The 16,313-nt window shown below is 40.8% G+C and overlaps 2 protein-coding genes across 10 annotated transcripts in view; both read right to left on the reverse strand.

The window, feature by feature from the left end:
- The window catches only part of dip2bb (disco-interacting protein 2 homolog Bb), a 44,316-nt gene extending 38,773 nt beyond the window's left edge, over positions 1–5,543 (reverse strand). For 5 of the 6 annotated variants that reach the window (XM_077529026.1, XM_077529029.1, XM_077529027.1 and 2 more), the window contains exon 1: positions 5,246–5,541. In XM_077529026.1, the coding sequence (XP_077385152.1) occupies positions 5,246–5,330 (85 nt within the window). In that variant the 5' untranslated portion in view covers positions 5,331–5,541. Of the gene's footprint in view, positions 1–5,245 lie in introns of all 6 variants that reach the window. The other variant, XM_077529030.1, reaches the window with a different exon arrangement.
- A 435-nt stretch (positions 5,544–5,978) lies between these two features.
- Positions 5,979–16,311, reverse strand: atf7b (activating transcription factor 7b). Of its 4 annotated transcripts, none has more exons than XM_077528907.1 (12): positions 15,461–15,981; positions 15,245–15,306; positions 14,873–14,969; positions 14,637–14,764; positions 14,365–14,514; positions 13,318–13,475; positions 12,449–12,545; positions 12,236–12,355; positions 11,982–12,134; positions 10,490–10,678; positions 8,421–8,526; positions 5,979–8,273 (listed from the first exon to the last, which is right to left on the reverse strand). In XM_077528907.1, exons 2-12 carry the CDS (start codon positions 15,290–15,292, stop codon positions 8,038–8,040), a joined length of 1,482 nt encoding a protein of 493 aa, XP_077385033.1. In that variant the 5' UTR covers positions 15,293–15,306; positions 15,461–15,981; the 3' UTR covers positions 5,979–8,037. The 4 variants fall into 4 exon arrangements, with proteins under 4 accessions (XP_077385033.1, XP_077385032.1, XP_077385036.1 ...); XM_077528906.1 differs by lacking the exon at positions 15,461–15,981 and adding an exon at positions 15,992–16,311 and having other exon boundaries at positions 5,983–8,273; XM_077528910.1 differs by lacking the exon at positions 15,461–15,981 and adding an exon at positions 15,992–16,311 and having other exon boundaries at positions 8,123–8,300.
- Positions 16,312–16,313: the final 2 nt, after the last annotated feature.

Raw genomic sequence — 16,313 nt, forward strand, 5'->3', positions numbered from 1 at the left:
GAGCTGTTCCGCCTTGTTTTGTTTGGTTAAGAGAGTTAATATTTAATTGTCCAAACATAATTGGAATATGATTTATTGCAACACACAGACATACCAGAGAAACATGCTTTGTTTTGTGGATTGAGATGAAATGCAAATGTACTTAATCCTGAATGAATAACTGTGCTGTCTAAAAATTTAAATACAAAACAAATAGTTCCCAAGATTTTCTAATGGGAGTTGTTGACAACAGGAATTAGGACGTCCGTGGAGAAAATTAAATCAAAGGTGAAATGGAGGAGCAGATATATTAGTATATACAGCAGACAAGGCCTTGATGGTGTCATTGGTTGTGGGTGCGAGCGATGCGTCGCATCCTGGCCCAGTGTGGCAGGCTTGCTGCCCCCTGATGCTCTGTGACCTAGATTAAGAGACGCAGCCAGGACCGTAATCTCTCGGTTTCTCCATCCCCCTTCACTATGGAACAGGATGATAGTGGGGAAGAATAGCCTTTCCGCCACAGCTTTTAATGTTAGCATGCTAACATGAAAAAGTAGCCTTTCCGCCACAGCTTTAAATGTTAGCATGCTAACATGAAAAATAGCCTTTCCCCCACAGCTTTAAATGTTAACATGCTAACATGTAAAATAGCCTTTCCGCCTCAGTCTTAAATGTTAGCATGCTAACATGTAAAGTCTGTGTATGTACTTCCAACAACTGATGTTGTATTCATCACAGTTGCTCAGGGCTCAGGTAACGACCAATCACGGCTCAGCTTGCTGATAAGGCATGCATCAAAAATTACTACACAACATGATTTGCCACAATTCTAAGTTTCTGCTGGGTTAACAGTCTTAATATTATCCAAACAATCAAGTGCACAGATGCCACGAGGGCTGCAGGCTACCAAGTTGAGCAGCTTTAACAGTTGCGGCTCACAGCTCGAAATTCCAGTCCGACTCAATCACAAAGTCTTTGATCCCCCTCAATGGCTTTCTTTGTGTCCTTGCAGTCAAAGACGTTAAAGTGGGTGGTGTTTTTCTCGCACGCACACACACAAACTCCTGAAAACAGCCATTTCTGTGATGCATATTTTCCTCTGCTTGTTGCTAACGGCGTCCCAGTTCAAACAACAATGGGAAGATTGTTGCCGAAAAAAGATATCCATGAGAGAGACTTGTTGACTTATTGGAAGACCAGATGCTGCTCGGTCCGTCCCAAGCAGAGAACACCACTGATCCAGACGGCCAACACATTTGACGGTTGGGGAACATGTGGCAGCATGGCCAGGGCATCTGGACAGCGCAGAGCTTTTGGTGTAAAGTTGCAAGCAAAGACACTGGCGTCATCCTTTTGTGGTCTGGGACAGCCCCACTCGGGGGAGTCAATTTACTACTCCATGAAAAGACCAAAACCGTCAAAAAAAAAAATGGTGCTCATTCTGACTTGTTCAAATTTCCTCACACATTTTCCTGCATGTGAAAGAAGACGACAAATTAAGCTTTTCCCACTTTTACCTCTTTTATCTGTCTTTCTGTTGATATTGTTCACGGATTGCTGTTTTATGGATACACCTGTACATAATTTCTCAGAAATCTTTAAATTAGAAGTCAACCGCCCAAAAATTCTTGACAATATGTTCTATGCAGCCCCACTAGTCTAAATATGGTATTTTGATGAATATTGTGTAAGTGGAATACGAGTTAAGCAGTAAAATCCAGCAGTTTTTATCACAATCAGAAGGTGGCCATTTTGCCACTTGCTGTCGAGTGAAAATGACATCAGTTGCTCTGGTCTCAGGTAACAACCAATCACAGCTCAGCTTCAGAAAACTGGTGAGCTGTGATTGGTCGTTGTCTGAGCGACTGTGTTGTCATCTTCAGTCGACAGCAAGTGGCAAAATGGCCGCCCTCTGAGATGGATAAAATGGCTGGATTTTGCCACATAACTCATTCTACAAATGTAATATTAATCAGAATGTCATGTTTAGACGAGTGAGGTCACATTTAACATATTATTGTCAAGAAATGTTTAAGGTTGACTTCCCATTTAAAGCAGGGGGCTCAAATCATTTTGTGTCGGGCCATATAGTAGTTATGGCTCCCCTGAGAAGGTCGTAATGTGAAACCAAATAAATATTTATTATTACATATATGATGGATTACAAGTTTTGAAATCAAAAGTCACATAATTTGCTTTCGCGGGTCACATAAATGGATGTAGTTGGCTGGATTTGTCCCCCGAGCCTTGAGTTTTACACTTGTGCTATAACGTGTCCACCACATTTTACAAAGATGTGACTCTCCACATCCTGATATATATTATTTTAAGTTGTTAAAAGTTCATTCTGTAGTACTCGTCTCGTAATTTCTCAAACTAAACCATCCATAGCAAAAATGTTTACAGTTCTTCTGGTCTTTGAAAGAATCTGAGAGATTAAGGGGAAACTTTTGGTTCATTTTATGTATATGATATCATATCTATAATTGGGCTAATCCTCATCAGATGCAAACAAAAGCCCGGTGAAAGTTGGAAAAGCTGCAAAATCGCCTGCAACAAAAGCAGCAACAGTTTCAGCACTTCATTCCAACCTGAGAGCTCGGTGCTTGGTGCGGTCACCCGCTCTAGGCAAGCAAGTGTTGGTTATGTGGAACACAACTCGAGTGATGCTGGAAGGCCCGGATCGGCCTTTACATCATGTTGAGCAATAGCATACTTCATCTACGTCCTGTGTTATAAAGTGGACCACGGAGACACTTTAGTGTGAAAACCACCTGTGTTCTGCTGCAGTTATCGCTGTGTGGATTTGGAAGAAAAATAAAATATCTGCAGATTGAGACTTGAGATATATCTCTTTGACAGATACATAAAAATTGTATATGCTCTTTGGCTATACATGGACAATAAAATGAGCTCCAATAAAAGGAGCTGTATTTAGATCTTTATCAGATAATGATGCACAAGTTTGAAATCCAAAACATATGTTTACAGACAAAAATGTGCCGTGTATATTGTTCGAATCTTTCATTCTTGTTTTGAATTGTTTGGTGGATTAGCTCAGGGGTCACAGTCCTTGGGCCAAAGATCATTTGCAAACAAAGAATAACCTTGTTTAAAATTAATGTTATTTAATTTTCATAAGTCTTTCCCAGGAATTATAAAGGCCTATTTTGGAAAAACACATTTCTGCTCTCACAAGCTAGATGCAACTCCGCAGAGCACCTTTGTTCATTTAACAATAATCCAAAAACAAATTTCACTATTGAAATGGGGATAACAAGCCAATAAAAGGTGATACTTATATTGGCTGTTTTGATACATAAAAGGACCTCAACCATGTGTGGAAGATCGATAAATACACAGTCAGTGCCTGGCATCTCCCACTCATGCTAACTGTTCACCAGCCTGCAGTTGGCAGCAGAGTATAGATCAGCCATGTTGCAACAAGCTCTTTTTGCCAAGTGTTTTCAACAGGTTTGTGACTAATGATGAAACTTAGCTATATTGTAATGCTAATTGCTACAAAACGGAAAAATACAAATAAATTTTTTTCCTGATAAAAGAAGAGACTCTAATCTTTATTTTGGTAGGTTTCATGTTTTTATAGCAATAGAACAGAATATTCTGTGGACCTTGTAAAATCAGTCAGCAAAGGGGGTTGCTTCAGTAAAAATGACTGGGAGTGAATTAGTTCATATTACGGATAATGGAATAGCTAGTTAGCTAGCTAGCTAGATAATTGAATCATAAAGGTTATCATAATACAGATGAATCTACTGCTTGTGTTTGTTGTTGTTGACAACGCTGTGTAGAATTTATTGCCATCTACTGGTGAACTAAAAGACTGCAACAATTTTAAAACATGCACACCACGGTGCCTCAGAGAGACCACACTTTGCAAGTCTACCACCAATTATATAATATCAATTATTATTTGGAGTGAGCGAGCAGGAGTTAGCCTGAGCTTGCTAGCAAAAACTCGCTGGAGGGAAAGAGCGGCTAGCAAGAACTAGCTGGAGCAGCTGACAAGGACGGCTAGCGGGAGAAGCTAGTTTAAGATAGCGAAAGCAAAGCAGATGGAGACACGAGGCGAGAGCCTGAATCACGGGACTCGACGACGACGACGACGCTAGCGAAGTTCTTCTACTTCGGGCATGCGTAGCAAAAAGATGGCGGCGAAACATGTCAGCCTCCTGTAAGGCGTGGCGCGACCTATGTAATATAAATATCGATTACTAGACCTACGATTATATTTTAAAAAAATATATAAGTTGTGATAGTCCATATTTTTGTAAATATTATTGAAATGAATAGTGGGTTTCTAAAACAAATTATTAGTTCACCACTAGATGGCTCTAAATAGCACATGATTGTCCCTTTAAATAATCCAAAGACTTGCTCGAGTGGATTGAGTTCTCCAGTGTGTCTCGTCTGACATTTTTGACAGGCACAGAAACATTTTGACTTGACATAAGCAAAAAAATGTCAGTGAATATTACAGCCTATCCCTGTGGCTGGAATTGCTGTTTTCGCACCACTTCCGGCGAATGGACAAATCTAACGGTCTAATGGGCCATGTTAAAAATACATTTGTGCATATACAGTATGACCCAAAAATAATTAACATTGCATTTAACTGAGCTCGGATCACAATCCCTCTTGCAGCACACAACTAGTGGGCCCCAGTGTTGGGCTCTCCATACCAAACATGACATTACTCATCCACCCTCGGGCACCTGAGAGCTGCACAGCACCAATCAGGCTGCTGCACTGTGATTCACTGACTTGCATAACAGTCACCACCACCACCACCATCACCACCATATTTCCATTTTGTTTTCGCACTCACACAACAAGTAAGCCTCCTGTATCTGCTGCACATTCATGATCACGATGAGCTGTGAGGTGCATGCAGCATCATGTCTGAAGATGGATATAATGTGAATATGAATATGAATATACAAAACCCCCGGGTTAAATGACTTGACCCATTTTTTCTGACATAAATGTATGTTCAAGTAGCTATGTGGTTAAACATGGGCACAATAAGGGACATAACATGGCACAAACATGAAACAATTACCGGTCCAAGTGCAACATTAATACATTGACATAGTTAAGAGGATGTTGTAAAAGCTAATGTTTAGGTGAAAAAAATAGGTCAGTGAGTGTAAGAGGAGGATTTGCAATCGTCCAGATCCAAAGGTAACACTACACCTGCAGCACACCCGCCTCCTCGCAAAGCCGCCGTGTGAGCATGTCTTACCTTCGGACAGCTCCAGGTCCAACTCCGCCAGTTGGTCCCTGACCTCTTTTGGCAGAGCCGACAACTCGACGCCGCGGTCGGCCATGGCGGAAAGCTCGAGCAGCCTGCGGGGTGTTCGTGATATCTCGGGCGACTGAGGATACAGTCCCGCATGAAGGTGGCGAGAAGGAATCAAGAGGCTGCTGCGACGGCGGTTGTGGTGGTGGTTATTCCATCCCCGAGACTCCCGGACACCGCCATGACTAGTTGAGGGAGCTGGGGAACAAGTCGACGTTGGCCGTCACGTGACTGAGCAAAACAGCAAGCAGGGGTACGGCCTCGAAGCGCTCTCTAGTGGTGGCTTTGTCACATAGCAAGCGCCGTGGGCAAGACAAGACGATTGGACTTTATTATATTTTTTTTGTCCAATCAGATTTCAGCCTAGATATTTATCTAAATGAATAGAAAAATATTATTGATCTGTACAAAAAAATGAAGTATGTAAAAATTCCGCAACAACAGAATACTAATAGTTTAACTACTTCACATGGTATCTGTCAGTATGTTACAAAATAATGGTATTCAAGCAGCTGTCCTAACCCAACATCAGCATATATCATCAGTCATGGCGCTTTATGATAGTCACATTCCAATATAACAGCTTATGGATGTCCCAATAAAACATAATTTACAAGACAGCGGTGATATTTTGGGGGTGGTAAACTGTAAACCTGAGCACAGAGGGGCTAATGACTGAGCAAAAACAATCAGGAATCAGTTTTTTTTTTGTTTCCATTAAGTTATTTTATTTGCCCAAGACAATGAATTCAGACTATACACAAGTAGTTCTCCCATCTTGAGGCCTGAGTATTTGAGAAACTCCCTCTGAACAAATATTCCTGGAGACATATGTATGTGGTTCAACCTCAGACTGGTTTAAAAAAAAAAAAAAAAAGAAAGAAAGAAAGAAAAGAAATAAGACAAAGGGGGAAGACATAGACGCACTGAAAGAAACAACTGAAAAAAATGACAGGGTTTTGTTTTGTGTTTTTTTTAAGGCGACAGTGACAAAGGGAAAAATAACAGGACAGTCTTGGAAGTACAACGCGGTATAAAATAATCTCCAATTAAAAACACAACATTTCAAAAGAAGCACCTTGCACAACCACTTTTTGTCTACTTCACAATACGAAACTGCCTTTCAAACGTTGCAAAGCACTCAGGAAATCTGTAATGCTCCACAGACATGCATAACCACAAAGCTCACTCATTCAAGAATAACACTATTCACATTTCTCTGGTCAACTGCATTAGACCACACCCCTCTCAGTGGCTGGGCTAAACGCAAAAACATACTTAATAGAAAAATATATTGCACTACTTCTTCCGCAACTCAAATGCCTGGGGTAATAGTTTAATATTTATTATACATTTTATTTCCCATACTTAGCGGCTAACGCTAACTGGTAGGACTCCTTAACGTTAGAAAATTTTGAAAATGCAAATCAATAAACTGATGGTGTGACAAAAAAAAAAAAGTGGCATACATCAACCTTAAACAAAACATGCAGTCAGTTTTTTTTTTTTTTTAATTATCTGTAATGTCTCTTGGAGGCTGATCTACAAAAAAAAATGTGTGTGTGTGTGGGGGGGGGGGGGGGGCGCAAACTGCTTGTCACACTACGTTTTCTGTCACTCACTACCTACTAGTTGTTTGAGGAACAATTAACTCAAAATGAAAAAAAAAAACTGCCTGGCAAAATTGACTAGACAAACCGGTGTCATCCATTCGATAATTACTGCAGTGACTAAAAGCTTTCAGTATTTAACCCTTATGCAGCGAGCAGTGTTGGGAGATATGTTCATTTTAAGTGATAGTGGAAAAGATTGCACTCTATTAAGAAGGGGTAAATGATAGACCTGGATTAAGAACTGCCAAACCTAAAGTGAACAATCGTGGTGAATCACCAATTTCCTGGAAGTGGTGAAAGTGCAGTAATGTAAATATTTAGTGAATACAAATATTTAGAAAAAAACCCCCACTGTGGTTCTCTCTAACAGTGAAAGGTTTTCATGAACGATGTGAAGAGAACTCCGAAAGAAGAAGAAGAAGAAGAAAAAAAAACACTTATCAGTGAGGCTAGGAAACAAATACTGATTCCAACGTAGATTGACCCTGTTTCATAGTGAAGCGTATAGAAGCGAAGGAGTGAAACGATGCAATCCCCGTGAGTCTATCATCTTTGGGATTTACGAGAGAAGACTGAACCCAACATCGAAGATAACCATCAAATTAAAATCTGGACGGAAATGAATGTTTAAGATGAAATGACAAGGCAACATATTTAAAGCTGAAAGGCCATCCAGCCAGCAAATATGAGTGACTTTTGAGGGGCCAGGCAGGTCAAAGGGTCAGATAGAAAAACAAACAATAAAAGCCAAGTAGAAAGCCACAAAAGTCTGCAACAAGCCAAGCATGTCACCGCATCAGTACAACAGCCTAATTCAGGACAGCGAACGCTATCTCACAGTCAACTATTCAGTCAGATGCATCACAGCCTGTTTATGGGTCACACACAGACAGGCACTGAATTTTTGTGTGGGACTGAAGTGATCAAAAGACTGATGAAGATTTTTCCATTCGTACTTGTCATTCAAATACAGGATGTGACCGAAAACTCCGCAGTGTTTTCCCTATTTACATACACAGACAGAAGAAAGGGCGAGAGGAGGCCTGATGTCTTTTTTGTGATTATCATTGGCCGTGAGGGGAAACGCCACTCGAGTTTATACTGGCTACCAGCGTCAGCACATCATCTCGGGGTTGACTGCGACTGCGTCACCATGACGACCCCTCCCGGCTGGCCCGATCCCATGCCGGCCAGGACAGACATGGCCACCGCCTCGGCGGCGCGCACGCTCATGCCGTTGATGGTGGGCCCTGGGCTGGGGGGCGCGGCCGAGGGAGACGGCCCGTGCTGGATGACTGCTGCGGGGGATCCGACGGGTTCGGCTGAAATCTCCCGGGAAGCCTCCTCTCCTCCTGCAGCTGGAGGCAGAGAAAGAGACATTCACCCTTAGGGAGGTGAGCGAGTGGGGGACACATTAGATGGATGAGATGATGGATGGATCCGACAGAACATTTACATGTACAAAAATGAGTGAGTGATGGTTTTTGGTGGAGCATCAGGCTTACCTAAGAAAGCTGCTTTCTTCTGCATAATGGTGACGGGGCAGTCTTTGTGGGCGAGGAGGAGCTGCTTCAGCTGAGCCACCTCATTCCGTAGGAGCGTTACTTCATTCTGGCATCGACACAAACCCAAAGGCAGACAATTACTATAATTATGAGAAATAGCTAACAAGTCACATTGAATCTGCTGGGGGAGGTTCAATTACTTCTGTGGGGCCAATGGGGTCAAATATTCTGTATTTCGACGCCTTCTTAAAATAGTCGCCTCAGTCTTTTTTTCTTCTTCCAGATTTCACAAGAAACAAAAAAAATGAGCTATTTGTATCAGGAGATGATTTAGGGGGGGAAAAAAATGCAAAAAAAAAAAAAAAAAGACTTAGGCAACTATCTTAACTCATTCAAACCCAAAGACGTATTTTGACCTTCATTGCCAAAACGTATTTATCCATTTCTTTTTTTTGGGGGGTTAAACATTTTTTATGCAAGAGCATACCGAAGGCTTTGTTGCAGCTTCTGATATGAAGAGGTAGCTTAAAGCAATGGTAGTTAACGGGCAGCAGGTGGCAGCAGAGCATAAGAGATCAGCCTGGGCTATATTGCAACAAGCCCTTTTTGACAGTGATTTCATCAGGAATGCAAATTTTAATTAAATTTAGCTATATTCTAACGCTAACTGCTACAAAACAGAAACAGATACAAATATGAAACTCCAATCTTTTCTTTTGGTAGGTTCCATGTTTTTATAGCAATAGAACACAATATTCTGTGGGCCTTGCAAAATCAGTCAAAATCCAGTAAAAGTACTAGGACTGAAGGGGGTTGCTTAAAGCCTAATTTATGCCTCCACGTTTGCTCTCGCGTCGATGAGCGCCGTCGATCACATGATCGACGCGAGTCATGAATTTTAAGTGCTGCGTCGCTCGTGGCTGGCCGACGTGCACACGTCGCCAATCCTTGGACGCACGTCGATGGCGGGGCGTCGCTCGCTTCTGATTGGTCCGTTCGATGGCGTTTTTTTCTTTTTTTTCTCTCTCTCTCTCCCCGCCCAGATAGTTTCCGTGAAGGCAACTGGCGGCGCAAATCGACTTCCCTGCTCGGAGACCACGGCTGTGCATGTGGATATGTGCCTGGGACGAGAGGCGGAAAACAACAATAACAAAAAATAAAAAAAAAATAAAAATAAAAAAACTGTGTTCGCTAAGCGCACGGCTGTTGTGTTTTGGCGAGTTTACGGCCGACACCGGTGCAAATTGGCAATAAATAATTGCCACGGTGATGAACTTACTCTCCCCCCGGCTTTGTTTCGTGTTTCTGAATTAAATTGAACTTCCTGAATCCGTCATAAAATGCAGAGGAATCGCCACTCTGTGGCGGCCCAGCCATAGCGACAGCGGGACTTGGTGTGAAACTCCAGCAGACACCGATGTGTATTGCGCACAAGTCGGAAGGCAAACGCACGAGCGGAGCTCCAACGTGACGCCTCGACGCGAGCCTCTCGCAGAAGCATACTGAGGCCTTTAGTGCCCCCAATTGCTCCTGATGCTGCGTCATCAGTAGGTGAATGGGTCATCAAAATGTAAAGCGCTTTGAGGGCCTTGTAAGGTGGAAAAGCGCTATATAAATGAAGTGCCATTTATTTACCATTTAGTGAAAATGGCTGAGAATGATTGAGTTAAGACGATGGCGATTTAGGTTCTGTTACGCTACTTATTGATCTGGGCAAGTCGTCACCAGGGTTATTTTAGTTTTGGAATTTTTCATTTTACCCGCAACATCATCTCTTGCTTCCTTTTTTAGATGCACCTTGACTCCCTTGTCCAAGCACAAATCACACTCTGCTTGCTACCGTCAAAGACCACCCAGATAATCATAAACTACACAACTCATTAAAATTTAATCACTTTACGTGTAATGTTTGATTTTTTTCTGCATAGCACTTTGTTTCAGCTTTGGTTGTTTTTAAAGTGCTCTATCAATAAACTTGAGTTTATCTCCTGGGTCTCTACACACACAACTCTATTTAGCATTGTTCAAAGTAAGTGGTCAGATTGAACCTCCAATGACTGAAGGCTTACCGTCAGAGAGATATTCATGCTGGCAAGATCATCCGCCTTCTTTTCCAAAGAATTCACCCACAACTTCCTCTTCTGCCTGCAGCGCGAAGCAGCTGCTCGGTTCCTTTCTAGAAAACGCTGCCTCCTCTCATCAGGGTCCATCTCGGAGGCTCGCCGCCGCCGGCCTCCGGTTGGCTGCGCAGGGGACACCTGGGGATGAGGATTGCCTGCATAAGAACTGTGTTAACTAAGCTGCTGAGTTTGGCGGGATGCCTTTGAATGTTAATTGTCAAATCAAATTATTAAAAGGAAAACTGCAACCATATACTAATATCTAGGGCTGGGTATCAATATTGAATTGATTTTTTCTTTTCACGCCTGATATCAATTCATAAAACCATGTATCTCTTTTTCCCATAAATTCTTAAGAAAACAGAATTTTAAAGGCAATTTTTTTGTATCTTACCGTTTTCTTGAAATTTACTGTTTACGTAAATTTATAAGTACAGTATTTTCTTACATTTATGAAAGACCTGACTTTAAGACAATTTAGAATATTTGTAATTTATATTTACAATTATTGAATTAGATTTTGAAAATATTTTCATCTGATACTTGCTAATGTCAATATTTGTGTAACACTTAATTAAGTGATTAGAATACATGCTACTTTGATTAATAAACAATCATTTGACCAGTTACTGCCTCTGCAAAATTTACTTGGGAAATAAATTTTTGTGGGGTTTTTATCATGTACTTGCCATTTAAGAAGAATTGATGTCACATAATTTATATCGGATTGAATTGAAGTAAATCGAATTGGGAAAAAAATCCAAATCAAAATCGAATCAAACTGAAATCTAACTGAGGAAATTAGAATCAATACCCAGCCCAACTACTATCTACATCGGAACCGGAGTTCAAATTCTTAATATATAAGACTGCCAATAAACTAAACAGAAGTCAAATTAATCCACTTCCAGTACCCATTATGTTTACCTTCTCTTTATGGATTTAGTTTAAAAGCAATCTGAAATATTATGAACCCTTCTTTGGCTCTGTGGTTTTAAAAATAGTACGGAGAATGAGCACTACGCATTGAGAAGCTGAGGACGCTTCCTGTCGAGCCGCAGGACGCCCGCCGGCTCACCCTCCCGTACCACAGCCAACAGATGATAGATTTCACCAAATTTAACATTCTCATGCCTAGCCAGTATTTAATTTTTTCCTTTTTTGGATCCAAAATGCTGCTACGAGACTGATACTTGGTTTTAATCATGTTAATCTAATTATATTTGATAATTCCATTATGATGCAATTCTGAACTGAAGCATAGTTTGTGAACCAAAACAGTACTTGCTCAAAAATGTTAGCCGTAAGCTAATTTATTTGTGAACAGGGTCACCATTTATTATTAGAGGTTCCACTGTATTAACTAATCTACCTATGCAAAAAAATACAAAAGCTCCAAAAATTACCTTATGGCCTGCATTATTCAATGATGGTTTAGTACCTGTGGTTGGGCAGGTGATGGTGCATCCGAATTTTGAGAAGGCTGTTGACTCTGTTCCTGCCTCTGGGGGACGGCTGGGAAGGATCCTGCCCCCCCGCCGCCGACACCATCGTGCACTCCTGAGCCTTGATTACTTAGGGCTGCCTTCAAGCGCTGCAGACATGTAGGCGAGACATCCAATAAGTTCCCAGCTAAGCAGCAGAATGGGTGACACGTGCTCAAACACGATGCGGGCTCATCTCGACTCATCTCACCATCTTGGTCTCGGATTGCAGATGATAACCTGATGGGGAGGATGAACCACTGCTGGCCCCACCCACTGGGGGTCCCGGGATCCCAGGAATGTTGGGAATCGAGTGCCCAGGCCTAGCCAGCTTCACACAGGAAATGACAAGGTGAGATGTTCAGATGGGATAAGAATGTGAATTAACTGTTTACTTCGCAGGTCTACATTGAGAAAGACTTACAGATATGACTGAGGTTAGCTGCAACGGACTGGGCAGCAGAGGGACTGTTTGTCCATTCGCAAGGTGCCTTACGAGGGGATAAGAGCTTGTCGGTGAGCTGTGGACAATATAAAACACACGGCAAATTTACTCATTTGCTCCCAAAAAACTGATAAATATGTTGTATTTTAAATGTCCCAAAGACATATTTATACGTTTTTTTTTGTTTTTGTTTTTTTTTATGCCAGAGCATACAGAAGGCTTTGATGCAGCCTCTAAACTACAGAGAACGGTTGAAGCAATGGTAGAAATTACAAAAACAGCCAGCAGAGTATAAGAGAACAACCAGGCCCATTTTGAAAACAAGCCGTTTCCCCACAATTCTAAACAGATTTGTGAATAATGATGAAACTTAACGAATATTACAATGCTAATTCCTGCAAAACAGAAAGAGATAGAAATACATGTTTTTCTTTCTGATGAAAGAAGAGACTCTAATACTTCTTTTGGTATGTTCCATGTTTTTATAGCAATAGAACGCAATATTCTGTGGGCCTTGCAACATCAGTCAAAATCCAGTAAAACAGCTGGGAGCGAAGGGGACTGCTTCAGTGAAAATGGCTGGGAGGGAATGAGTAAATCAACCTGACTAACAAATTTGATTTCTTCCCAACATTGAGCAAATACTTTTTTTTTCTTTTTAACATTATTAAAACAACAATTTCTATAACAATTAACTGCAAGTTGATAACTGTATTTGGGGATGAGCTGTGCATCTAAAGGGAACTTGTAGTGTTATGAGACAATATTTATTTATTTTTTTTACTGCATATGTACATTTACCCCAACAGTCACAGAGTTCTTGGGAGCAATACCAAACCAAACTTTACCCGAGTTGTCGGTTGGAGGGTGGCGCCTGCGTGATGACAGATGTTGGAGATGGCAGAGTAGGGTGTAGCGGATCATTACTCAGGTGTAGAGGCAGAGAACCTGGACGCACAATGGTTGGTGTTGGGGCAGAACTTGCCACTGGCTTTGTCAGAATCTCCTGTTGTCAAATAAAGCAGTGGCATTTAGTTTGTCTCAATGAGCTAAGGACAGTTTCTCCTTGCAATCATTGTATAGTTGATATAGAAAAGTCACATACATTTAAAAAAATATTATTTTTTTTTCTTTGTGCCAAATACACCTTTAGGAATTATGGTCAAAAGGGTTTCATTGCAACTTAAAACATTTTCCCACAAGTACACGGTATTTAAAGGGTGTTTTTGCAAAATGTGGTCGGTCTTGAATGTCTTTCTTTGTAAGATAAGGTTTCAATCTTGCCGTCCTACCCCACATCCAAGACATATTTAGAAAATGGGAGTTTTATTTAATTTTGGAGGAACTTCCAGTTGTTGATAAGGTCACTGTTGTGCCACATGTTATTGACTTGATGACTGTCTTCCATGATATACTTAATTAATGCCTTTGAAATGCTTTTGGAATCCCCCTAATACTGTGGAAACTGTGGACAATGGACCAGATGTAACAATAAAAATGTCAGGAAAAGCCTACTAGATCAGCTACACCTTTGAGGGGATTAATCAGGAGGACTGTAAATGCTGGCAGGTGTGATTCCCATTCAATATACGATTCAATTTGAGTGGTGAATTCTAAACACATCACCAGTTACGCTATAAGAAAACGTGAACACTAATGCCAAAACATTATTTCAAGTATTTATTTTTACTTCCCCTCCCGAAGGGAAATTTTTTTCAATTGAGTCGTGAAGGTTAAAGTAAAAGGTTTTAAAATCATTTATCAAGGTCATGTTCTTTTTGTGTATCACAAAACCTTGGTATATGAACAGGACTGGGTTGACTTTTTACAATCACTCTAAATCAGAACAAATGTATAAAAAGCAGAGTATTTGGATATTGAGTTTTGCTCCTCACCCTTGAGTCTTTACTTATGTCTGACATGCTGGATGAAGAATCCGGACTATCGGGAGGAGAAGAATCCACTTCTAAAGGATCGTCTTCATCTTCATCCTTTACTGCACATTTTGTTTGTGCAGTTGCACATTGTGTTTGTAAAGTTGAAGCCTTAGAAGAAAAAAAAGCACATTAAAATGGCCTTACAGACTAATAATTAAACATTCTAGTAATATTTTAAACTGAAAATGTGGGAAAATATGAATTCAATGTATTTTCATTTGCATTCTCACTGTATTTTTTGTCCTGTGCTCCTCTTCCTGTACTTTGCAAAAGTCCTGTTCAAAGGAATTGGCCAGGTCATTGAACAGCCCAACTTCCTCACAGTTCTTCAGGAAACGTGTGGGTGTGGGGGTCTGGTCTGAGGGTGTTGAAGTAAAAATAAAAAAAAAAGCAATAAACAGAATTAACAATAAGTCAAGTTTCATATAGTATATAATAGTGCAGACTCAAATGTAATCATTAATACCTGCTATAATAACAGAGTCTGTTCTAGCAGGACCAAATTTTAATGTCATTTCATGTTTGTGTTTGTGCACAGAAAGATGATCTTCATTGGTAAATCTCTGCAATAAAGAAATAAGCACACCATGACATTGCAGTGATTTATGTACATTATTAACTATAAAGCACTTTAAAACAAGCATTGTGTATACATAGTGCAGTACATGAAAGAGAAATTGGTCGTGCAGTAAGGAATAAGAAAACAAAAACAAGAACAAAGCAAACATTTTAAGTGAGTATACAAGTTTTGTTTGTTGGTACATTGGAACATACACAAGTATACATTAAAAATAGGGCATGTCAGTGCAGTAAAAGAGTATTTGAATGTTGAAATTACCTGCCCACATCCAGGGGCAGTGCAGACAAATGGGCGATCATCCCCCATATCTCACTGAAGTGCTGGAAAATATTTCAAGATAATGTACAATGACTGTATAATTAAATGTGCACTGACCCGAACTCATTCATTAAATATACATTTCCTTGGCTGAAGAATTTAATAATTACATGGTACATCAACATCAAAGTGTCTATTTGAGGCAATTCAGCTTACTTGACAGATCATCTTCTAACTACGGATGCCGAGGCGTCAACTCGAGGACACTGATATAGACGTCACATTACCACTCGGACATTACACCTTCATAGCATCCAATAACAAGATTGTAGTGTCAATATTTATGCCATGTAGCAACTAAGTTTAAAAATGGTGGGTGGTTTCACATCAAGTAGCAATGATTACGTTTGGGACAGGCCCAGGGCTAACATACGCTTCTTTGACAGCAATGTCGCAATTACGAACGTAAAAATGAACGTCATGGGCATTAAAGGTAAAGCCGGGTACCAAAACAGCAATTATAGGCGCCAACATTTCAATTACTTGGTCTCGTTCGTCCGGCTCATGACAAAATGTCAGCTAAGAAATGCTAACTACTAGCTTACGTTCGTTAGCTTCGGGCTCCGGCTGAACACAGTCAAGTTAACCACTGAAGGAGAGTACGATTCTAAGTTGGGATATTGAAACACACCTACATAAACATTACATGAGTTTTATATACCGCATTATGTTCAAAATATGGCTCACCCGACGCTCGAGCAGCCTCGTCGCTCCCCTCCCTGCTCCGTCCCGACACCAACGCTGCGGCGCTGTCGTCTCCTCGTTGTTGACACTTGACATTCCCATTCCCGATCTCGCGAGAGTTGCAACCCCAGCCCATTGTTACGTAAGAGGATAGCCGCGAGGGTATGTAAACACCACCCAGTGACAGCATGTGTGGTTCAACGTACATTTACACAGAACTGGATTTCAAGAAAGTCGATGACAGTGGCGTGACTCAGTTCAAACGTGACCCATTCATTGTGGATCAACCCAAAATCAGTTTGTGAAAGTATATGCGATCAGAAAA

This window comes from Festucalex cinctus, chromosome 8, assembly GCF_051991245.1.
Source record: "Festucalex cinctus isolate MCC-2025b chromosome 8, RoL_Fcin_1.0, whole genome shotgun sequence".
Classification (NCBI taxonomy): domain Eukaryota; kingdom Metazoa; phylum Chordata; class Actinopteri; order Syngnathiformes; family Syngnathidae; genus Festucalex; species Festucalex cinctus.

What these genes read in the sequence shown, in the direction of transcription:
- atf7b (XM_077528907.1), bottom strand. Translation starts at nt 15,292, where the DNA reads ATGGGGGATGATCGCCCATTTGTCTGCACTGCCCCTGGATGTGGGCAG. An exon ending in CCCTCCAACCGACAACTCGG is followed by an intron (nt 12,546 to 13,317) that starts GTAAAGTTTGGT and finishes TATTGTCCACAG; the next exon opens with CTCACCGACAAGCTCTTATC. An exon ending in AGCTAACCTCAGTCATATCT is followed by an intron (nt 12,356 to 12,448) that starts GTAAGTCTTTCT and finishes TCCTGTGTGAAG; the next exon opens with CTGGCTAGGCCTGGGCACTC.